Source organism: Ochotona curzoniae, unplaced genomic scaffold (assembly GCF_017591425.1).
Source record: "Ochotona curzoniae isolate NIBS_2020 unplaced genomic scaffold, NIBS_Ocur_1.0 contig_1482, whole genome shotgun sequence".
NCBI classification, from domain to species: domain Eukaryota; kingdom Metazoa; phylum Chordata; class Mammalia; order Lagomorpha; family Ochotonidae; genus Ochotona; species Ochotona curzoniae.
Window position 1 is genome coordinate 8,917,902 of NW_024465100.1, and position 25,819 is coordinate 8,943,720.

A 25,819-nucleotide genomic window follows, 5' to 3' on the forward strand; every position below is an offset into this window, starting at 1 on the left:
TCATAATACAGAAACAAAATACACCTATACACAGGCAACACAGTCCTTCGTTATGTACGATGTGGATTGGAGTTGCCACCACCTGCCAGGCACTGGGGATACCAAGATCTGAGGCATAAGATCCTTCGTTCTCTAGCAGCCTGACTGACAGCCAATGACACACCTTGTGGCAAGGGCAACAGCACATGTGTGCTCAGGCCTCACTGACACACAGGGCGAGATTGGAGAGAACTGTGACATCAACAATAAGATACATGCCCTGAGATGGACTCAGGCGCCTGCAAACACATGAGATGAGTCTTGACATGAAAAACAAACAAACACTTTCCAAAGATAAAGATGCGATGCAGGGAATGGCATCCATGAAATATATTCCAATCAGCTCATTTGGTTGAGGAGCAGAGCATAATTTATACCAAGGAGTAAACAATCTTTTTTTTTTAATCTAAAAAGGATGAAGGGAGGCAAATTACTAAAGGAAATTCTACGTTATGTGACTTGCATTATTATCTTTCTGGGAAAAGGGAACGTAAGCAACCATTGCCAAGGTTACAAGACACCATGAATGATTGCAATTCGTTTTCTCTAGCTTAAAAGGAGAATCATCCTTAGAACACACCGATCCTACGAGCTACGGTAGGGACATCAACTAACAGGTAGTCAAAGAAATCTATCACCATTCAACTGCAACAGGTTTATCCCAAGCGCGTACAGTTGGTATTCTGTGTTTTCCACTCAGGATAATACGATTGTCCAGTCGCTTTCTTCTCTTCCATACTACAAAAAGAGAACAACAAAGCACGTGTCAGTCAGTGCAGAGGGTAACACCACAGAAAGAGTGCAGATACAAACTTGTTAACACAGCCAAGGTTGGATGAAAGCTTCAATTCTGTTCTCAACAGGCAATGTATATTCACACTGAAAATGACATTAGGCTGCTTCTCAGCCTATTGGCTAAGATTATGTGCAGAATCTGCTTTTATCAGTTCAAAAATGAAATTAGAGGCTTAACACAAATGAAGGAGAAAATATACACAGGGAACCCAAAGCAGTAGCCTAGTGGCTAAAGTTGTGGCTTTGCATGCACTAGGATCCCATATGGGCACCAGTTCCTGTCCTCAGCTCCATACTTATGGCCTGGGAAAGCAGTGGAGGATGGCCCAACACCTTGGGAACAGCTCCAGCCATTGTGGCCACTTGGAGAGTGAACAAGTGAATGGAAGATCTGTCTCTCCTTCTCTCTGTATATCTGATTTCCAATTAAAAAAAAATACTTAGGGGAGATTTTCCACATGAACTACCTAGAAAAAAAAAATCACACATTTTACAATTATGGCAGAAACTTACGTGATGCCACAGATCCTAAAACACAGAGTACAAGGGTACTTCAAAAAAACTTCAGGAGTGCACAAGGGCTTAGACTTCTAGGAAGATTCCCCAATTTCACACCAGCGTGCGCCTGTTCAATACCATGCTACAGCTCCTCTCTCCAGCTTCCTGCTAAAGCACATGCAAGTTAGCACTGAGTTCCTGCCACCTCCTGGGGCGGCCTACACTGAGTCCCTTGCTCCTGGCCTTGTCTGCTCCTCTTCCAGCAGTTACAAGCCTTTGGTAAGTGAACCGGCAGCAATAAAAAAAAAAAAAAAGCTTCTGAAAAATGTGTATTATCCAAAAACTTGGCATGCATTTCACATTTCTGATGCCAAAATAATCTTACAATTCCATTTTTCAACAAACTTTTAGAAGCACGTTTTCCCTCTGTTCGCCAAATGAAACCACATAGTAAAAATCAGTCTTCGTTACTTTTAAATGAGTGATACAGGCTGGGGATTTGGCACAGCAGTTAAGATGCCTCCCGGGACAGCCGTATCCAGTGGTGAAGCACCTGGGCTTGAGTTCTGGATCTGCTCCCAACACCGGCTTACTGCTCGTATGCGCTCAGGACGGCAGCAGGCGAAGGCTTAGGAAGTACTTGGGTTGGAACAGTGCTACCCAGGTTGGGGACCTGAATTGGGTTTCAGGGTACTGCCTTTAATTGGGTCCACACGGTTCCATCAGAGGATGGGATTTGTTCTCCACTATTCAAATGCATTTTTTAAATTAAAAAAAAATGATGCTCAAAGTGTATTCTCTGGACCATGAGGGTCAGCATCAGCTGGCAACCCGTCAGAAATGCAAATTCGCAGGACTCACATCAAAGCAGAAGCTCTGGAAGGTTCCTGACAACCTGCATGTAGCAAGCACTTCTAGCTAATTGGGATGTGCACTACAGAGTGTTTTTATGTCCACAAATGCACACAGACACAAACGTTAAAGTTGACAAGCTCTGTGATCTCCAAATCAAAGTTGTTTGTGTTATAGTGGCATCCCGATTTTTTAACTCCCTCAAAGGTTATGCAACTATATCAATCAGAATTTGATCATTTGCATTAAGAATTTGTTTTAAAAAGCAAACCTAAGGGGGTGGTGGGTTAGGTTGCAACCTGCAATGCTGCCATCCCATACATGTGGAAACTTCAGCAATGGCTACACCACTGTGACCCAGCTCCCGGCTGATGTGCCTGGGGAAGCAGAGGAAGATGGTCCAAGTGGTTGCACTTCTGCCACCAATATGGAAGACCAGATGGAGTTCCAGACTCTCAGACTCAACCTGACTCAGCCTGGGCCATTGTAGCCACTGTGGGAGGGAACCAGACGACTTTTGCTGCCCCCACTCTCCTGCCTCTGCTGCACCTCTATAACTCTGCTTCTCGAATAAACCTCTTTAGAAACAGATTTGAATTTTAATATTTAAAACTGAATTAAGTCACATGTAGATGCAGAATGCTAGAAAGAGAAAGCTAGTTCTACAGCCACAGACTCACTCACTTAGAAAACACCCGTATTGAAATAACCTCTCGCCTTTTGAGCCATGACCCCCTAGCAAGGCCACAATGGCAAGAGCTAAAAGACTTACTACCTCAATCATCCTCACAGTACCCCTAGGCTATATGTGCCATTACCAATGCAGTCTTGTAAGCGAGAAATGGAACATGAGGAAGATTAAGTTAACTTTCACAAGATTGCAGTTAGCTAAAGATGGAGCCCAGGTTCTGGAAGGGTCTCTCCCAAGTTCTAGCTTCTGCTCGGCAGCCTGCGATGCATCACACATGCTTCCATAGGCCACCATGTGTGACATGGGAGAGCTCTCCCTACCCAAGCGTGGGACAAGCAAATCCATCTCTGTGAGTTGGCCTGGAGCACCCAGACTATTTCCCTGTTCTTAAGGACAGGCCCATCAATCCCAAGCTAACAGCAGATCCAATGAATAACATGAAACTTCACAGTTACTGCATTAGCAAGATCATCAAAAACCATCTACCACACAGGCATAACCCAAGTGAATGATGCTGTGGATCTTCATTCTTGACTGCAGAACAATTCCACTCCTATCTGTTTTATATCATGGGTTCCCAGCAAAGACTTCTAATAGAAAACTCTGTGAAACAAATTTTCAAAAATTTTAAAAATTGATTTATGAGCAAGACAGAAGCAACTCTCCTTCACAGCATGTTTCCTCAAATGTTGGCCCTGAGCAACGACTGCCTGAAACACTGTTCTGTTCTGTTCCCCAAGCTAACTCTTCATGTACACGTTGCTCTTAGGAATCTCAGTGAAGGCAATCTGTCAAACTGACAAAAATACTCGGGGTCAAAAATGGGTTTAACCACTGTCTTGGGGTTTGCACGAAAAGGGGAGTCAAAGGAGTCTGAGGGATGCTGTGTGGGCTGCTTGCTTCTTCCATGTAGTGGAAATTGCCACCTCTTGCTGCATGATGAACTATGAAGGAAACGTGGCTCATTCTGCCTGATTTGCCCGTCCGATGTTAACCCAACTTCAGTTAGAGAACATAGGTGTTTTATTCCCCCCATCTGCAATGCCCTCAGTTTACAAGACGTCAGGTGTCAGTGTACTGCCCTTTCTGAAGATGTATGTGCTGCGATTCATAATTATCATCATTTCGTTGTTAATCTCACTGGTGAAATTAGCTTTCAATTAGTGGCTTGACACGCGATTACAATCAATTGGGTTAGGATGACTGTCATAGTTCCTATCGCTCCACGAATTGGCATAACATATACTAGTTTTTTAGCACTCTCATTCAGCAATCTATGCTTTTATGTAAAAACACAGCACTCAGAGACATAGCCAAGAAATCAGATATTACAGATAATTTATATTTGTGATTTACCTAAGGCACTTGGCAATCAGACAGTTAAAGTGGCTGATGGATAATTATGATTGCTTTTTCAAAGAAAAATAACTACGTAGAAACGCCAGATCTTATCAGAGATAGAAATTGGATTTTTCTGGGCCCAGCATGATAGCCTAGCAGCTAATGTCCTCGCCTTGCATGTGCTGAGATCACATATGGGCACTGGTTTGCATCCCAGCTATTCCACTTCCCATCCAGCTCCTTGCTTGTGGCCTGGGAAAGCAGTAGAGAGAAGCTCAAAGTCTTGGGACCCTGCACCCATGTGGGAGACCTGGAAGAAGCTCCTGGCTCTGGGTTGGCTCAGCTCTGACTGTTGGACCACTTGGGAACAGATTATCTTTCCCTCTATAAATATGCCTTTCCAATACAAATACATAAATCATTCAAAAATTACATTTTTGTTTTCAGGCAGGCACTGTGGCACAACAGGATAAATCAACATCCATGGCACCAGCATCCCATGTGGGTACTGGTTTGCATCCCACCTGTTCACTTCTGATCCAGCTCTCTGCTTATGGCCTGAGAAAGCAGTGGAGGATGGCTTTAGCCCTTGGACCCCTGCGTCCACATGGGAAACTAACAAGCTCCTGGTTCCTGCCTTCAGATATGTTCAGCTGTTGCAGCCACTTAGGGAGCAAACCAGAAGATGGAAGATTTCTCTATCTCTCCTTTCCTAAAACAGGCTTTCATATGAAAACGAATAAATCTTTTTAAAAAGTATATAATTTGTTTTTCTTTAAGAGGAAGACCATACTCTGAATTGATATGTGTGTGCATGGATGAGAGCTTTGATTCTGACTCTAGCCTAATTTTTTTTTTTTAAGATTTATTTATTGGGGTAAGTGCTGTGGTGTAGCAGTTTATGCCTGCAGTATATCTATCTTACTTGGGCAACTGGTTGGAAAGCTGGCTGTTTCACTTTTGATCCAGCTCCCTGCTAATGAGCCTGAGAAAGCAGTGGAGGATGGCCCAAGTTTTTGGGCCCCTGGACCATGTGAATGACTTAGAGGAAGCTCCTGGCTTTTGGCTCGGGCCTGGCACAGCCCTGGTCACTGCAGTCATTTGGGGAGTGAATGAGTGGATGAAAGATTTTCACTCTTCTATCACTGAAACCTTCCCTTTAAATAAATAAAGCAATCTTCATAGAGCCAGCTGGGAACCAGCAACCCGAAAATCCATTTGGGTCTTTGATAACGGTCCAAAAACTTGGGCCATCTGTTGCTGCTTTCCCAGGCACATTAGTAGGAAGCCGAATCTGAAATGGAGCAGTTAGAACTTGAACTGTCTCCTCAAGGGATACCAACAGTATAGGCAGTGGTTAAACTCACTACAGCGTAACGCTGGCCCCTGATTCTAGTATAATATAAATGGGCACATTGGTAAGCGGCAGGGGATGGCTCAAGTAGGTAGGTCTCTGCCATTGACATGCCCAAGCTGGATCAGGTTCCAGACTCTTGGCTTTGACCTGGTCCTGTCTGTTCTGGTGTGGGCACTTTGGGGAGTGAATCAGAATAGAAGCTATCTGCCTAACTATCTACAGATTTCAGATAAACGAAAATTAAACCTCCCCCACCCCTGCAAAAGAGGTGTGGTAGAAGAAAACACATTCACGTGGCCCAAGAAGTCACTGCACTATTGTCAGTGTGGTTATCAAACCATGCAAGAGTTTCTGCTCAGCTCTATCAGAATCCATTTTTACTTGCTAGTAAATGCATCTGCTGGATGCCTCCCTCCCTCATTCATTTCTTCATTCCTTCATGCAAGAAACATCGCTGCATGTGTACGGTGTGTGTCTTAGCCCCGTGCAAACGCTGCGGGACAGAAGTAGAGAAACACACCAATTCCACCTCTCAAACAGTCCAACAAGAGGGACACAGGTAGCACTAATTACTAGGCAATTTCGAGGTCTTAGGTGATCATCTTGGCATTATGGAAGTTGGGGGAAGCACCAGTATTTCAGTGGGGTGTGTGGAATACAGGAATTGGGGTGTTACTCAAGAGATTTAAAAGGAGATGGAAGTACAGAGAAGATCTTATCAGCTGAGCAAATTATAAAAGGCACAGCAAAGGCACGAGGGGTCCAGAAGGCAGAGCATGCATGGAGAACAGAGGACCACAAACAGTGGGAGTCCAAGTGATGAAGGTCTTAACTGGAATAGCATAAAAGGAACAGCAGGAAAAGCCACAGAGAAAGCATGGCTAATATCTCCAAGGTCAAGTTTGGCTAAAGTGGAACACAGATGTGTTTTTTTCCCTGTTGCTTAAGAACAAGGCAAAAAGAAAAGCCACTTTCATGTGAAATGTGGCCCTCCCAGGAGGTACTTGGAGAATCATCTCAGAGCCACAGTGCTGTACGGCTAATTAGCTACATGGATGAACACTCGACCTTAGAGACTCTTACTCACGCACAGAAGCGGAGAAGTTAAAATGAAAGCCAAATCTTGTGGTTCAGGAGGAATTCTCCCCCTGGGTCATACTGGTGCAAGCCTTGAAGCGTGTTTGGTGGCTGCCATTCCCTTTCTTCTTGAATTTACTAGAACAACTTTGTAGCGAACTTCCACATTTCCACCTCATGCCAACAGAGATCAAATGTAAAACCTGATGCAATACTCTGCTTTTTCCGTAATAATTACCAAAATTAGTTCTCTTGGAAACAGACGTCCTAGCCGCTTGGCAGACAGCACCGATCTGCCGTGTTGTAAGGGTAATTTTAAGATTTTAGGTTTCTATGCACAGACATAAAATAATTGAAGAAGAAAGATGCGGTTTTCGATTATGAATGGATGGCAGGCCTTCGGTACTGGATAATTTGTAGCCGATTTGGAGCTTCTGGTTTGCGGTTCATTCAGAACCACTGTGTCCTGTGACTGTATCTCTTCGTGTCTTTGTTGAGAACAGAGCTCTTCTCCTACTGCTAATTTTCAGTGTGCTACCATGATACTTTAGTATCTTGGGTAAAATAAGCAATCATTAACTTCTTTTTTTGCTACAAGCACCAAGTTCCCTTGAGATTGTATAAAGTTAGGAGAGAAAGTCATTTTTTCTGATATTGCACTGCATTTGAGTGTTTATTACTTGTTTATTTTAAACTCCTTTTTATGGTCACATTTACATTGAATTTGTGTTTTCCTTCTGCTATATCAGGGGTTCAGATTCTTTTCTAACATTTTCATCTTTTTTTTACAATACTATGCTAGTGGCAAATAGGGCAGTACAATTTTTGTTTTCAATACAGGGGCATTTCCAAAAGTTCATGGAAAAAATAGAAATAAAGAATAAAATTTTTGGTAGAAATTTTTTAAATCCGCAGCTCATACATGAACTAAGTTTAGACTCCTTCATCCCTGCATTTGTTGAGTGAGTCAACAAACAACATTTCCTTTACTCACTTCCATTCTTTTGATATCCATACTATTACTTTTGAAAATGTGTTTCTAATGACCTTGGTAATGGCTTACCACCTCAACTGAAAATCATATTTAGACTTCTCTTTACTCTTGGGATTATAATAATATGGAAAATAACTGTAGTATAATGATCAGCATAATGCATAGTTTAAATTATTTTTTCATTTTAAATTTTCTTTGAAAAGCAGAAAGAAAGAAAGAAAGAAAGAGAGAAAGGAAGGAAGGAAGGAAGAAAGAAGGAGAAAGAAAGAAAAGAAAGAAAGAAACGGAAAGAAAGAAAGAAACGGAAGGAGAGGGACAGAGAAACACAAGCAGAGAGAGCTCTTTGCTAGTTCATTTCTCAAATCCAGGCAACAAGCATAGCTGGCCGAGCTGAAGTCAGAGTCAGGAGCCAGGTACTCCATCGTGTACTTCCTCGCTGGGTGGCAACGACTCAAGTTCTTGAACCACCACCTGCTGCCTCTGAGCATCACCCTGGCAGGAAGCTGGCAGGATGGACATCAATAGGCCCTCACAGGCAATGTGGGCATTCCAAGCAACAACACGAGCTGCTGTTTCAATTACCTGCCCCCTGTGCGTGTATTTTGTCACTCTCAGAACAGTCTCACAGTTCTGTCATTGCCTCTTTGTGGGTCCTTCCATACCCAAAACTTGAAGACTGGATCTGCTCGGCTCCACTCAGATCTCTCCCCCAATGTCAACTATTAACTTGACCTTGATATTTCTTCCAGTCCAGTGTTTGTTTCTTTACCTTTTTATAATCAGTCGAACAAATGTAACCCTCTTATTGCATATAATCTCTAGGAAGTAATCCTGAAATGTCGTATTGCATGTCAAAGGCTCCACAGGTGTAATTTGTTCAAGAAAATTTTCCAAGATGGCTACTCTGACTGCAACGATTACATGGATTCAATTTTTTCCCCCAATCTCTAACCAATTTTGGATAAAGTATTTCATAGTCTAACAAATTATATTCTCTTCCTTCTATTTATGCTATTTATTTGCATAAAAAGTAATGATTAAGTACAACAGATGAATACGTATAACTCTGAAAACTGTGAGAATGCTCAAGTCACCCCTGTAGAAATATTTAATAGCTTCCTCTCAAATTACTTTAATTGCCCCTCTATATGAAGGGAGAAAACAACTCTTAAGTAAATGTTTTACTTCCTCAAATATTAAGATAGTCCTTAATTCACCATTATAAAAATAATTTCATACAGAAAACCTCTGTTGAAGAATGGAAGAGAATTCGCAGTTTCAAAAACCACAATTAAAATAGGTGAGTAAGCCTTTCAAAATTACTACTGTTACTACTACGAAAGACTTCAATTACTGTTGTTAGAGGCCCACTGCTTTCTCAATCAGCTTTAGGTACATCTTAGTGTTACGATTGATTATCATCTGCTCTGATTTTATTTTACTTCTCAATATGAGACTCAGCTCCTTTTAAAAACTTCTTAGTAAATTACAATGGTGCGATGTAATTACAATTACATCCGTGCTCAAGAAAATCCTTCAAGAATTTGTAAAATATTTCCAAGTTACAGAATAGTCTTGCATTTGATGTGTCCATTTAACCACCTATGGTTGTACTCCAGGCTGCTGCTCAGAAATAAACAACAAAATAAAGTTATTATTATGAAAAGAAAAATAGATGAACATACTGTTGATCCAAAAATCATAACCCCAGAGATTTATCCTAATAACCGAAAATGCATCGTTCATGATAATGCAAGAACCATCAACAGCATGACTCATGAAAAACATAAAACAAAAGCAAAACATTGTACATAAGTCTAGTGAATTTCATTAAACTTCAGATACAGGTTTTAAGAAAAAATATTGACAAAGGCTTTTAAGAAAAAAAGCATATTAAGTGAAAAAAGAAAAAACTATAACATAATCCCACTTTGCTAGAAAAAAAAAAGTATTTCAAAGTATTTAAATGCTAACAAAATATGGAAGTTTAAGATCAAAGATTAGAAATTACCAAATCTCAGGTTTGAAATCACAGGTAATATAATTTTTTAACTGCACCTTCTGCAACTTTTAATGTTTTCTGGGGAGGATAAAATATGCTATCCAGTGTAATGGAATTTCTAAATGTCAACATTTATAATTCAGAATAAAACACACACACACAATGTTGCTAACCCTACTTTCCACTGATTCACTCTTCCCAAATTTCTGCCAAGTGCTGGGAGATGGCCTGACCAAAGTCTGGAGTCACAAATTCAGCTCCGGAAGCCAGCTCCTGAGCTGTGACCCTCACCTCCCTGCATGCGGTCTGTGGGAGCTTGCAGCTGGAGTCTGAGGCAGGAACAGGGCCAAGAGCCAGGCATCTTCAATGCTATCTGAACGCCAAAGCTGACCATGACTCCTAGAGTTATTTTTTTATGATGGAAAGCCATTTGGTATTTAAACATGAATCCTCTTTCCCATTTCTGCTTTGATTGTGCCCACAATACAATGAGGAACATCTTCCCATAGTGTGAAATGACTGATTTCCAGCTGCAATATTTAATCTCTTCTATCCATCAGAACATGAGCTGGTTCTCAATTCTGGCTGAATAGGTGATATTTAAAAAGAAACACATTATGGGGCCAGTAGTGTGGTGTAGTGGGTAAAGCTAGCACCGAGAGTGTCAGCATCACAAATGGTCCCCCATATGAGCATCAGATTGAGATCCTCCTGCTCTATTTGAGATGCAGCTCCCTGCTAATGAGCCTGGGAAAGCAGTGGATGGTGGTCTAAGACCTTAGGCCTCTGTATCTACATGGCAGACATGGAAGAGGCTCCTGGCTTTAGACCAGCCTAACTGGCTATTGAGCTCATTTGGAAAGTGAGCCATTAGATGGGTCTATCTCTCTAAGAAAGAAAAGAAGAGGAAAGAAAAACAGAGGAGAGAAGGGAAAGAAAATAAGGGATGGAAGGAAGAAACACCCTTACCTGGATATCAGTCAATTTACCCAAGAGACGGCTTGCTAGCTTGGGACCATTCTCCATAGTTGGAATATGCATTGTCTATGAAAACAAGAGAAACAAGGCCATTTGAAGACGTTCACATGTCCCAGTAGAATGACAGCAGGTGAGACAGGCAGCAATCCTCCTACAGGAAGGCAATCCCACTGAAGTAAAGAGTGACACTATAACCTACGGCTCACGCACGGTAGCTCTTTATGCCAAGGGTTTCTTTCTATTTTGAATATGACTAAAACTCACAAGTCACTGATAGGATGTTTACTACCTATCACAGAATTTAGGGACAACTATTTTATATGCAACAGCCCAGGTGACCCAAGGAATCGAGAAGCTGAGACATCTGCAACAGAGGCTGAGTTTAAAGAATGAGGCCTCTTCCAAGAATCTGGTTATCCTCCATATCTAACAGCATGGCAAGGGAATGAGAGCTCAATGATATTTTGCCCCAAATCAAAGCAAGTTATTTCAGGGACATCAATTAAAGCGGGCCTACGCCTTCACATAAAGGGCTCCTAAAAACCCATCTGGAGCCCACACCACATCTCCAGGGCCACAGCCTCCACAATCTTGGGGAACGTGATTATATTAATGGCTGGAAGAAATTTCCTGGCACCAATGTATATCTAAGCCATGCCTGTTCATGCCTTGTTGGCTTGGAGGCTTTGGATAGTTTGATTTTAGCAGATACTCTGTGCTCTCTTTGTATAACAGGATAATTAGATGGACCTTTTAGCTCTAAATGTTCCCCTAAAATAGAGCCATTAAAAACACATTAAATCATATAAACTTCTTTCTAGGTGAAATAATTAGTGTTCAAAAAAACCTGACCTAATGATAGAATTAGTTCACAGAGAGGAGTCACACCCCGATGCCGACACGCCTACAAGGGAAAGACACTAAACAGTGAGATCCTAATCATGGCGAGCACTGGCAGAACACAGAATAGTAACTTTCCCAAGGAATGATTGATCACGTCATATGGGCAATTATGTCAGAAGCAATTCCTCAAAGCCAGTTATAAACTCGAAGCAATGGATCAGGCAACATCAAACACAGCAGCAAAAAAAAAAAATCGATTCGATCAGCTGAAGAAAAACAACTGCATCGCAGGACTGAAAACCCAGCAGAAATCATTTTAAAGATTTATTTTTATTATTACTTTTTTATTGGAAAGGTGGATATACAGAGAGGAAAGACAGAGAGGAAGATCTTCCGTCCAATGATTCACTCCCTAAGTGAGCGCAACGGCCGGTGCTATGCCGATCCGAAGCCAGGAGCCTCTTCTGGGTCTCCCACGTGGGTGCAGGGTCCCAAAGCTTTGGGCCGTCCTTGACTGCCTTCCCGGGCCACAGGCAGGGAGCTGGAAGGGAAGCGGGGCTGCTGGGATAGAACCAGCGCCCATATGGGATCCCGGGCGTGCAAGGCGAGGACCTTAACCACTGCGCCACCGCGCCGGGCCCCAGAAATCATTTTAAATAAGAGAAATTCAAGTCAGTTTGTGCAACAAAGATAAGGCCCACATGCTTTAAAGTTATGAAATTAGATCTCATTACTAACTATTGGAGCTTTGTTACAAACGGGAGGCAAAAACCCCAACAAGAAAACAATGCAATATAAAATGCAAGAGGTGAACATTTCTCCCAACCACACCTTGAGTTCCTTTTGGAAGATGCTTAGTAAATGCACAATGCTGACTAACTATAAAGTTTGTAAAGTGATCTGCTTATTAATTGCAGGAACTGGCATTGTGGCACTCCAGGTTAAGCCCTGGCTATTACGGCCATTAAGGAAGTTAATCCCTCCAACCTCCCTCTCCCTCCCTCTCTTCCCTGTCTTCTCGGTCTCTGTAACTCTACCCTGGATTAAATAACGGTCAGCATGGTGGCTCATCAAGCTAAGCCTCTGCTTGCAGCACAGGTATCCCTTATGAACGTTGGTTCCAAACCAGCTCCTACTGACAACCAGGGAAAGCAGCAGAGAAGGATTCGAGTCCTTGGGCCCCGGGAACCCTATGGGAAACCCAGAGAAAGTTCTGGGATACTGGCTTCAGGTCAGTTCTGCTCTGGTCATTGCAGGCATTTGGGGAGTGAACCAGCAGATGAAAAATCTATTTCTCCTCTTCTTGTAAATCTGATTTTCAAACAAAAATAAAGCTAAAGAAATAATCTTTTTTTCTTAAAAAAATTAATAACAATAGTAAAAATAACAAAGGAATTGACCAGTAAAGTTCATTTCCCATAATCAATGGCCATCCCAAACCAATTGCTAAGAAGTACTTTCGCAAATGAGAAATGAAATCTAACTCCCTGCAAGGAAGCCTTGCTTAATGAGTGGCAGGAGATGAATATGCAAGTCTATTGGAGCTGCTTCAACATCAAAATCAATACAAGGCAGTCAACCACTTATCAAAACATAAAAATTTCCCACAAGGTTTGAACTCATAAGAAACCACTGGAAAGATGAGAGCAAGAGACTAGCACGTTCATCTGGATAAATGGTACTGTTAATGTAATGGTGAAGTCATTAAAAAAGGCAAGCAAAAATAATAATAATAATAACCTTTGCATCCTGGGTTCAACTAGAATTTCATTCACACGTTTAACATTAATCCAATTATAGGCAAGTGCTGAAAATTACAGGAAGTGAAGAAATAGTCATCTTACCTCACCCTGGTACAGTATAGCAGAAACTGGGCAAACCACACAGGCAGTCCCAGCGCCAAACATCTCCTTCACTCTGTTGGCCTCCAGGGCTGCTGTCAGGTCATCCATGGTGAGGTACCGCTCCGACACCTTAAACTCGCCCTGTTGGGGACAGTTCAAAACAGAAAAGCAACATTGCTTTTTCTGCATTACATTCTGGTTGAACTCAGTTTCACAGCCACCGCATGCCTGTCTTAGATTTGTCATAGACAAACTCTCACAAACTGACAGATCACAGATGCTGCTTAATGCACACTGCAAATTAAGTCTTAAGCATTATTTTACTATGAAGGAAATATTATATAATGTTATAATTATTCGTACAAATTTTGTTTGCTACTTTCATGCAAATTTAAATACTTCTAAAGGGAAGTAGAATCAGTCAGAACAAGAAACCACACTTCAAGAAGGTTTTATGAGACCAAATAATTAGCAAATCACAGACATCAGGATCTGAATCCAGGTCTGATCTGACTGGCTCCAAACCTGAGCTTTTTTTCTATTGCATTTCTTAAGAGTTAAAACAACAAAAAATTAGCTTGGATGTATGAAAAATTCATTTAAAAAATTGTACATTTGGACTTGATCTGAGAAAATGCACGCACATATTATTTCTTCTTCCAAGTTGACTGATGTTGATTCTAACCATTATTCCTCTTCCTTCCCTGTTAGGATCATATCTAGTTGAGTTTCACTGTGGAATGAGGTAACTTCACTGACCTCTGACCTCTGCTAAAAGATTTGAATACCTTGCTTAGGGATGGAAAAATAAAACCGAAAATTGTGATGCTTTTACGTATTTGACATGTGTTTCTTCCACAGACTTATTCATTCATTTTAAAGTCAGAATTGTAGAAAGAGGGGCAAGAGACACACAGAGATATTCGATCCACTGCTTCATTTCCCAGATGGCCGCAAAAGCCAAGGCTGGGGGGCCAGGTTGAAACTAGGAGCCAGGAGTTTCATCCAGGTTTCCCACGTGGGTAGCAGAAGCCCAAACCTTTAGGCTTCTTCTGCTGTTGCTTTCCTTGGGCATGTTAACAGGAAGGTGGATCAGACACAGAGCAGCCAAGACTCAAACCAGCACCCATTAGGAATGTAGGCTTCACAAGCAGTGGTTTTATTTATTAAACCACAGCTCCAACCCCAATACTCATTCTTTAATCTGCTTAATTCTCATTCCTTTCAATTAGTCAACAACCTATTTGAACCAAGAACAATTAAAAAAAAATGGTTGGTATTAAGAAAGAGTGAGAGTATTTTTTTTTTGAAAACCTGCAAATCCACAATAGATAAAATGGACATCAAAGCTCTTGGCAAGATGCAAATCATTAAAAGAATGCATTATGCTTTAAGTGGATTTGGAAGGATAGGAAAATATGTCTGCAATCAAAAGATAGCTCCTTGCAAGTTCCAACCTATTTTAGTGTCCAATTACAATTACATTGTTCAAAGGTAAATGAATAAATAAATAAATAAGGTCCAGAAAATCAACCAAGTTAATTGAAAACAAGTTGAGTTTTATGTTCTAGAAAAAGAAAAAAACAAAGTTCCTTGGGAATAAACTGAATTGTTTTTCTCCTGCTCACCCCTACTTATCTTTGGACAATTTTCCGTTTGGCAAGTGGAGGTAACCCCCCACATGCCTCTTGGCATATTAAGTCTCACTGTTTAAAATGGCTTTTAAAATAAGTTACAGCTAAGGAGTCAGGAAAAAAAAAAAAAACTTCCTCCATAATAAACTGTTTTCTATGCTAGCAAATCATTACTGTGGGAAAGCATTTCCACTTACAGCTTGTCATCAAGCCTTCTGTATTTGGTTGATATTTTCTTTAATAAAACAAAAATTACCAAGCTTCAAAAATATCTTTTTAACTGCAAACATATTTAGGACAGGCCAAGCTGTTTAAAACTATACCAACAGTTGGTAAATGTCATGACCAATGTGCCAGCCAGCATGTGGCAGTTGAGTTTTGTCTACTTTAGGATATTGTAGAATTAGTTATACACATTCCCTCCATTTTTTAAACTTTTCCTAAAGAAGCCATGCGAGTACTCTCCTGCTAACATCTGTCCTATTAGTACCACTTGGTACATTACACACAAAGTCTTTTTGTGGTCTTTGAAGGCATTTGTAACCCAAGGGTGAAAAGTTCCAATCCAGGAATCTGAGCCCCACAAGCAAATCAGTCACTATTCTCCTTGAATATGTTACGTCCTTTTCTACACCAAACAGCCATTGTTGCCTACATCGAAGGTCTTGCCAGTCTACTGAACACATCACACTTGCTAGAATTTTGACTTAAATACACGTACAAATTTAGCAGAACAATTGCTAGAATTTAAACTTTAATACATATAGAAATTTACCAGGACTAGAAGATGTAATACAGAGAGGAGGGCAGTCAAACGAATGTGATATTAGTTAAACACTGATGTAAATCGGTTCCATTTCTACCAGGAAGTGTGGTTCCACTGGAACCAAAGTGGGAAGGAAGCCCTCCAGATCATGGTCATGTGCAAGACACTGACTCTCGGAGCATTAAGGGCTGGCTGGTTTGGAACACACCAGGTGGAACCCAGGAATGTTGGTAGGAGACGCATGCTGTAGGAACTGAGAACAGTAGCACTAGGACATCCTGTTCAACTGGTTCCGCTCTGCCTTTCCTACCAGCAAGATGATCTGATAGTCTCCCTTGAGCTATGATAACACGGGTTGGAATCTCAGGCTACAGTTTCACCAGCAGACAGGACTCATCTGGATTGCTTTCTCTTTGAGGTTAACCAAAGTGACTCATGTCAAAGGCACCCACCCACTTGTGTGCCAAGTCCAGAATGCACTGCCTCGTCACTCCCGGGAGAATGATGCCATCTAGCGGAGGAGTTGCCAGTTCTTCTTCTGTCAATTAGAAATTGGGAAAATTGCAAATTGTAAATGAGTTAGGCAGGGGTTCTCTCAATAACCATTAAACTGCTAATAAGTACAAAGAAATCATAGTATTATTGTTGCACATGGCTAAATCTCCCAATTCTAGAAAACCGATTTGCTCTTGTCAAAAAACCTGATTTTCAAGGTGGAAAAAAGAAAAAAGTATTCATTTGATCATCTTGTTTATCCTAATTCAAGAAAAAGAAGAAGATAAACTAATAGCCTCACAAAGAATATTCTTAAGAGGGATATTCTGATAGCAATGGTTATGTTCATATATTAATGTCAGTTAGTACTTAGAATGATGTAAAGAGGTTCCTGGTCCTTAGAAAGCACCTAGAATTCTGCTGAGTCTGCTAGGGTTAGTGGTTCTCCAACCTACTGGAGTATCAGCATTCACAATGCCGATTCTGATTCTACCCTTTGAGATTCGGAGGGCAGGGTCCTCAGAGGAGCTCAAGCAGGTAGGCTAGAAAAAAACAAAGCATACTCCAAACTCCCTCTGAGCCTGAGCTACTGGTTTACCACGAGCTTCTGGCCTCAAAAGCCCCTTACCATTATGAGGGCTGGCATGATCCTATGTCTAGAGGTGCTAAGCATGCCTGGTCTACTGCAAAAAAAAAAAAAAAAAAAAAAAAAAGTTGTCACGGGCTCCTACAAGTTTTTTTTCTTACTCACCTGCAGCACCGAAGAACCTTAATCTAGCGAGAAACTCAAAACTGAAGTCATCATCTTTCAAAGATATTGAGCCTTGTAACAGACAATGCATGGCCCACAAAACATTGGCAAAGGAAATGCATGAAGCATATTTGGGAGGGTTCACCAGCTAAAGGCTAAAGGAAAAGCACACTGGTATCTCAAAGTTGCGTCATGTAGGTTAAAAAAAAAAAAATCAGAACTTTTATTTGTATATCACAGAAGTAACGGAGGTGTCACCGGAGGCCAGCTAAGACCCAAGCTCTTCTGTCCTGACACTGAAGCCGCAACCTGTTCCCACAGGGCACAGTGATTCCAGGGCTGTCTGCTCTGCTGTGGTTACATCAGCCTTGTCCAACAAGTGAGCTCTGTCTGGAAGACCGAAGCTCCATGTTCAGCCCTGTAGCCCCCAAGCTCAGCATCACGCTTGGCTTCTGCATTAAACAAACAAAATGCACAAGGAAGTCCTCTTTGCAAGGACACAGCAGTAGCTTGTAAGACTTTTCTGTTTCTGAAAATCAGGTGCTGAAAGCTGCTTTCTGGGAAGAAGAAAACTTGTTCTTGGCAATGTTCTTAGGGCTACTTTGTGTCCTGTTTAGAAGTCTTTGTTGGTGATTTCAAAATAAATGCACGCTTTGTGACAGCTGCCTCAGTGCATGGGTCTTTGTGTGTGTGTGCATGCACTCAGACACACGCACACATCTCCGAGTGCCCCCTAAAGCTGCCCTTGCCTGAAGCTTGCCGAGTTCCACAAACCAGATGAAGTTAACAGAAAACAGCAGCCCCTGCATGCGCAAAGGCTGTTGTGTGAAACATGTTTAACACCCAGAACTATAACCACTAGCCTGGGGTCAAGGAACAGAACATCTGCTTCTCGGCTTGCCAGACAGAGATGATGACATGACAAGGGCTGGGTGAGAAGTATTCATTTTCCTCTGCAACCACAAACATGCTTGCGAAAGCCAGAACTCACTCCAGATTGCCCAACATGAGGAAAACAGAACCTACAAAAGCGGCCGGTTTTTGACAGAAGAATCGTTTGGAGGAGAAATTCAGAGGCAACCACAGCAGGATCCACTGTGTCCTCCCAGACTCACACACTAATGGAAACCAGGACTGTAGGATTACATTGAGCTCCTGGAACACCAACAGCACAATGCCTTATTTATTCAGCAGACGCACACCGGGGGCTGTTAATACTGTTCTAAACTCTATGGACATGGCAGGGAGCACGGAGGACAAAGGAGGGGCCTCTCTAAATACATGGAAAAGCTGGATGAAAGGGTAAGTGTATCTTGGCACATGAAAAATTTTTAGAATCCAGGTATAGGTTCCCCTCCAGTTGCCTGTCAAGATTTACTCATTTATTTATCTGAAAAGCAGTGACACACACACACAGAGCAAGAAAGATGGGAGGATGGGGAGAAGGGGAGAGAGAGAGAGGGGGAGACAGAGAGAGGGAGGAAAGGAAAGAGAAAGAGAGAGGGAGAAAGGAGGAGAGAGAAAGACGTTGCAGCTACTGATTGGTTGACTCCCCACAAGATTCCAACACCCGGACACAGGTCAGGTCTAAGCCAGGAAGCAGCAACTCCACCCAGGTCTCCCATGCAGGAAGCAGAGACTCAAGTACTTGGACCACGATCTGCTGCCTCCAGACATTAGCAGAGAGCTGGATTGGAAGCAGAGCAGGTAAGAGTCAAACTGGGACTCTGATACAAGATATGCATAGCCATCCTCCCAGTATGTATAGTTGGTTTTTTTTTTTTTTTCAGATTATTTTGAAGTCACAAATAACTTCCTACTTACTTTCTGCTAAGGAGAGGCACCAATTATTGTGCTAATTAGCATGTTACAGGGCAAAACAAAAGCAAAAACAAACAACAAACAAGACCCAAAAGAGCTGCAATGGCAGAGGGAGCTTATAATTCTGATTCAGGGCTCGAAGACAACCGTACTGACAATGGGATCTGCACTCAAAGGCCTGGAGGGTGTGACAGAGCAACCCACGTGGACGTGCTCCAAGTGAAGTCACTATTCATACGTGGGTTGCCAGAGAAGGGTGAACAACAGCAACACTCACTGCCACAGTCATGCTCCCAAACCATTCAAGAGACAGAGTAAGCCCCAATCTGCTTGTTCATGTCCCTAAACGTCTACAGCAGCCTGGGCCGGACCAGGCCAAAGCCAGGAACTCGAGTCAAGTATCCCACATGAGTGGCACAAATCCACATTCTTAATCCATTCTCTGCTGCCTCCAGGGGTATGCATTAGCAGGAAGCTGAGCTTGGAAAAAGAGCTAGACTTGAACTCAGTCACTTTGATAGGGATGCAGGTTTAGGCCAAACACCTGCCCTAACACTACCTAATTTTGGTGTGATCTTACCATCATGGCTGCCATACTAGAATTCAAATCTTCATAAATTACAGACCAAAAGTCAAACAGTTGCCATCCATAGCAGTGCGGTTGGCACTCACACAGACATGCTGTCCCAGGAGAGCCATCAGTGCGGGTTCTTGTGGAAAGAGGATGAGATGTTAGGGAAGGAACCTTACTTATACCTCCTGGTGATAGGTTTGGGAAATTAATTTTGCTCATTTTCAATTCACTCTCATTTTATCCTAAAGCCATATGATACAGACTTCCAATATGCTTTTCTCTCTTTTTGTGGGGGAGTGCCGGTGGGGTAGGAAGTTAATTCTGACAGTCCACATGCTCTTTTTGTAATACGGTTCCAACACATTTTGTTTTCATTCTCTTTAGTTCAGATTTTATTTGGTCTGCACTTATTGTATTAGGTAAACACTCTCACATACAAAAAAGTCATAGCAAAGCCAGAGGCAGGGAAGACACATACACTGGTTAAGTCATCACTTGTGGGACACCAGCACCATGGCACAGTATGTCAAGCCTCTTCCAGCACTGCCAGAATCCCATATGGATGCCAACTGTTACACTTCCAATCCAGTTTCCTGTTGATGTGCCTGGGAAAGTGGTGGACAATGGCTCAAGTCCTTGGGTCCCTCCACCCATGTGGAGACCCAGAGGGCTCCAGTGGCCCCAGCTCTAGCTGTTGTGACTATCTGGGGAGTGAACCAGCAGATGGAAGCTCTCGCTCTCTGGAAACCTACCATTTGAGTAAAAATAATTCCTTTTTAATGTAAAAAAGGGCTATATAATATGTTTTGGCTTAAAAAAAATAAGATACCCCTTGGACATCCACATCTCCTGTTGAAGTACCTTGCTTGGAGGCCTGGCGTGGTTCTGGATTCCAGCTTTCTGCCAATGCATACCTGGGAGGCATCAATGATGGGTCAAGTATGTGTGGGAGACTGAACTTGAGCTGTTGGCTATGGTGTGCAACCAGGGAATGACCCAAAGGACACATCTGTGTCTCCTTGCTCCTCCAGTCAAACATAAAACCCATGTTATCTCAGGCATAAATCTGAATAATCACTCTTCAGGTCTTGTACATTTTACAACAGGCAAAAGACAAATTCACTCAATTTCCATTGTGACCTTTAAAAGCTACAGAGGAAGCAAGCCAAAATTTTTTTGTTTGCAGAAGGGCCAGTTTCTCAGCAGGACACTTTCTGGTTTCTCTGGTGAAACCATGCAGCCCCTGATTCAGACGGGGGTGAATTCCCAACACCTCCATCTGTGCATAAGGATGTATCGCTGGTTTTCTTGCGGGATTCTATGGGTTTGGGACACAAGTTGGCGAATAGGTAGAAATAGGCAAGGGAGAAGAACAACTGAATCCAGCATGACCTTCCAAGTGCAGAGTTCAACCCCAGCTGCCAATTGGCAAACGAAGCTTTTGATGTATATAATACATCAAATTTAGAAACTGCAAACATGCCACATAAATTTTGTCTTTCAGCAGTGCCAACTACAAAGAGCAGGAGTGGGAGAATGAATTGTACCTGGCATTTCCTAAGCCAATGACTACCAGCAGCCAACCTGGGTACAGGCAGTCCTCCCCACACCTGCTGTTTATTCTACCTCTGGCTGGAACATAACATTCATCTGGTTCATCTCTGCTCCTAACACTCCAGTGAGTATCCAGCTCGGAATTCAACCTCATCTGAATCACCATTTTCCTCTTTTCCTAGCCAAAGAACATAAGCACAACAGAGCCTGCTGTAGCTGCCTTGAAACTAAAAGTTAATTTTCATGGAAGCCAATACCGAGACCTCATACATATTTAGAAACATTACTATTCCCTTCTCTGTACTCACCATAATATCATGAAGAAAGAGAGAAAATAGGAGCCTGCAGATATGTTTCTTACTGTTTTACATTTGTCAAAATTCTAATGGAAATAAGTGCATGTCAGTTTATTTCCCCACTGTTGGCCCTTTAACTTAGCACCGCATTCGTCGTCAACACTTCAGTGAGAGGACTGCTATGGTGAGTGCTCATGACCGCTGCTGCTTGGTCAACCAATACAAAAGGAATAGCCTCAAAGACCATCAACATCAAGCTACTTCCTGTAGCAGATCCACAGCAGTCCTCTTCAAGGAACCAGGATCTGGGTACAATCTCAAGACACAGTAACTTGTAAAATAATGTATTTTAATCAAACAGAGCTCCAAAACAGATTTGGAGGGCTTCTGACAGATGATCAAAATATGTAAAGAGAGATCAACAGTTGACAGGAGAACAAAAGAGAACACTAAATTCCATCCCAGAATCAGCAGACTGTTCCTCCGACTGCATTTCCCATACAGTCCACGGCCAATGACCTGAGCTGATTCGAGACCTGTCTCCAAACGCCAGGTGTTCAGACCAGAAAGATGTCACAGGATGGCAAAGGGGCAAGGCAGGAACTTTTCACAGCAAGGAGACTTAAATCTCTCAATCTGATACACAAGAATAGACTTCATCTATTTTCAGGAAACAAAAACAATTTTGCTAACTTCTTTAATCTGAAACTTTGCCTAAGTACATGCTGAAAGCACGGGGTTGCCTTAGAAGTTGTTTCTGGCTCTTCATCTTTTTCCAGTTCTATAGAAAATAACTGAAAAAAAAAAGCAGAGCTGAAATTACCTCCATCTTCATTGATCCAATAAAGGAAGAGATTCATGGTGCCTACTTCTGTTATCTGGTTATCTGAGCCGTAGAGCCACAGCACCTGCTGACACCCATGCTCCATGGCCTCACACTGCGCGTAAAGCGACGCGCCGTAATTCCTGTGAGGAAGAACGCAATGGTTGTGAATGTGCTGATACCATTCAAAATCTCATCTTTCATTCTGTAATATCCTCAAGTCTTCCACAGATGGACATGATCAACTATTATGCTCTTCACATATGCGCTTTAGTCAACTGTATAAAGTTAAAAGCAAAATGTGTAAGAATGTGGATGATTTAATTGCAGCTATTTTAATAGGAATGTTCTTAGAGACTTGCTCAACAAACATGGTAATGGTGAAGTCTAAATTCTACCCAAAAGAGGGACAAATGGAAAAAAAAAAAAAAAGCAAATAACCCTTCAATCAAAAGTTCTTTCAGGGGTCTGGTGCGGTGGCCTAGTGGCTAAAGTCCTCGCCTTGAATGCACCAGGATCCCATGTGGGCACCGGTTCTAATCCCAGCAGCTCCACTTCCCATCCAGCTCCCTGCTTGTGGCCTGGGAAGGCAGTCAAAGACGGCCCAAAGCTTTGGGACCCTGCATCCTAACAGAAGAGTTAGGAAGAGTTCCTGGCTCCGGATGGGCACAGCATCGGCCGTTGCGCTCACTTGGGGAGTGAATCATCGGACGGAAGATCTTCCTCTCTGTCTCTCTTCCTCTATATAAATCTGACTTGTTCAAAAAAAAATAAATAAATCTTAAAAAAATTATTTCAAAAGCTAATTTAAACTTATACCATTCATCATGATTTAAAATCAAATGAACATAGAACATCTTCCTGAAATGACAATGTAGTAATTTTTTACCTTTTATTTAAACTTCAATGGGAAAATTATGTAACATATTACAAAATATGGAAGAATGTCTTAAAGAGAACATTGTCATTAAAGAAATATGATGTCTGCTTTCTTCCCTAAGCCTCTGGTTATATAAATCACTTTTCCTTGCTTAACAAAGAACATTAGCAAGTATATTGGAGAGGAACTACCACAAGGCAACTGTGGCTGGGTAACACACACACCTTTGGACTAGAAAGCCTCCAAACGCATGCAAACTCACCAGCTCAAACTACAACAAAGCATTCATGTAATCTTCAACAAAATACCCGCTTATACCTTTAAAAAATATATCACTTCTTTGAAAGACAGCATTAGAAGCCTTCCACCTTGCTGACTCACTCACAGGATGGCTGAACAGCTGTAGGCCAGCTGAAGCCGGGAATCCAGGTTTATCACATGGATGCAGGGAGCCTCTTCCACATCCTTTCCAGGCAAATAAATCTAGCAAATTGAAGCTAGATTCAAAATGGAGCAGCTGGGACTCAAACCAGCTTCTCATCGGCTCACCTCCAGTTGTTGGCGGCCATTTGGGGGGTGAACTAGCAGATAGATCTTTCTATGTGTGTTTCTCTGTAATTCTTCCTTCCAAATAAAAATAAGATATATTCTAAGGTGACTTTTTAAAAAGATCTATTTGAAGAGACAAGTTTGATACAAGGGACATGTGTATATATACTGAAGAATTTTACAACAGGGGCTGGTGTTGAGGCATAGTGGATAAAGCCACCTGTGGAGATGCCAGCATTCCTTATGGCACCAGTTTGAGCCCAGATGCTCCGCTCCCAATCCAGCTCCCTGCTAATGGCCTGGAAGGAGCAGCTCAGATGGTCCAAGTTCTTGTACCTCTGCCACCCTTGTGGAAGACCCAAAAGAAGTTCCTGGCTCCTGGCTTTGGTCTGCTCTGCTGTGGGCCACTACAGCCATGTGCACAGTGAACCAGCTCTCTTTTCTCCCTCTCTTGCATTCTGTGTCTTTCACACAATAAAATAAGCTGATGATCACAAAATGACCAGGGAGGGGGGGTTGTTGTGGCACTGAAGGCTAGCCTGCCATCTACAGTGCCAGCATCCCAAATAAGCACCAGTTGGAATAAAGGCAGCTCCATTTTTGACCCAGCCACCTGCTGTGCCTGGGAAGACAGTGGAAGATGGTGTGCGTGCTCAACCTTGTCACCCACAAGGGATAGCAGGACGGAGTTCCCAGAGCCTAGCTTCGCTGGGCTCAGCCCCAGCTCCTGCAGCCATGGGGGGAGCGAGCCAGGAGAAGAAATCTCAGCCTCTCTGTGCAACTCCCACTTTCAAATAAATAATTATTAAAAAAAAAAAAAATATATATATATATATATATATTAGAGCACAGGTTTGAGGGCAGCAGGTCTGAGCTCACCTTGTGCTTCTAACACACATGCTCTTCCACATATGAGGGTTTGACCAAGGACATTCTTTTCTCTATACCATGATGCAAAGGTGGGATCCTGAAATGTAAGTGATGCTTTGAATTTTGACTGTAGATCGCGTCCCAGGCTAGCAGTGTGTAGTGTTTGCTCTCTGCACAGGGGCAGGGAATCGCAGCCCCATCAGCCCCATAACTCTGAGAAATCCTCTGCAGTGCCCGGTGTTGCTAAGAGATGACACTTCACAGCTAGGCTGTGTAGTCACTACATTTTCTGAGCTGTGGTGAATTTATCAGGATATAAGCTAATCATCAAATCAAGGAGCACCTATACATATAAATCAAAGAAAGTGAGTTCAAACTTTTGTTTTTGTTTAGAAAAATAAATAATGCAATAAATGAAAAAAAAAAGGTTGTGCTAACCCGCTACATCTGAAATACAGTTAAAAAAAAAAACCTCCCCATTAGATTTTCTTTCACTGATAGGCAAAAATGTATAATTTCACCATATCTAAAAAAATTTTTCTTCTTATATTCATTGCTCCTTACTGTTAAAAAAAAAACACATTGAGTATTTTTCCAGTACAAACATCTAGCCTTACAAAGAACTTTCTAGAAACAATCACATGCACACTACTGAAAATGACGTTGAACTGAATCCATGGCTCCTCAGCATCATGACCATATGCACAGGGAAAGAGGAAGTAAGACCTCTGCTGGCCCATCACATTGAAAGCAAAGTGTGTAATGTGCTGTTGTTTAACATTTCCATGATTGATTTGTGCAGCAATATACTCTACAGACTGTTTTTTCCTCAAAATTCTCTCAGCTGCACACTGTATTGTTAATGTCCACAAAGTAATTGCCACATAAGTAATACATTTGATTTCCCTCCACGTGCCGTCAATATTCTAAACAATATCTGATGTTCTTAGAGAAAGAAAATAACTGAAAAAGGGGGGAAGATTGCCTACAGAGAAAATTTCCAATAATTGAAAATAAATACCTTGGAGAACACAGATGTGAAATGCATTGCTACAAGATAGTACACTCCGCTCGGAGAAAGGCAACTGGTTGTCCAAGTGATGAGCTAAGAAAGCTAAGTGCAGGCACTGACGTAGCCCTTAAACAAACTGTCCAGGACAACACTCATCCTGAGTCCCAGCTCCGCTCCTGACGCACCCTGGAAAGCAGCAGGGTATGCACACCTCCCAGAGTGGGTCCCTGCCACGCACCTGTAAGGCTTGATTAAGTTCCAGGCTTTGGCCTGGTCCAGCCTTGCAGGTATCTGGGACGCGAAGCAATTAATGTGACACCTGTCTCTGTTTCACTGGCTGCTTTCTAAATAAAAGTCAATGTATTTTACAAGAGGGAGAAAGCCTCACTAACCATGGGCTGTGGAGGAGTGACTGCCCGCCCAGGAGGAAACTGAGTAGTTAGCCACATCATTTTCTTGAGTCGTTTGGCGTCAATGCTACGG

At 42.2% G+C, this 25,819-nt stretch overlaps 1 protein-coding gene across 1 annotated transcript in view; it reads right to left on the reverse strand.

Moving 5' to 3' along the window:
- Window positions 1-239: 239 nt before the first annotated feature.
- Window positions 240-25,819, reverse strand: part of BCAT1 (branched chain amino acid transaminase 1) — a 53,758-nt gene continuing 28,178 nt past the window's right edge. Inside the window, exons 7-11 of the mRNA XM_040968446.1 lie at window positions 22,026-22,168; window positions 16,164-16,249; window positions 13,312-13,452; window positions 10,616-10,690; window positions 240-777 (exon numbers count right to left, since the gene is read on the reverse strand). Of these exons, the coding sequence (XP_040824380.1) occupies window positions 736-777; window positions 10,616-10,690; window positions 13,312-13,452; window positions 16,164-16,249; window positions 22,026-22,168 (487 nt within the window). The 3' untranslated portion in view covers window positions 240-735. The remainder of the gene's footprint in view (window positions 778-10,615; window positions 10,691-13,311; window positions 13,453-16,163; window positions 16,250-22,025; window positions 22,169-25,819) is intronic.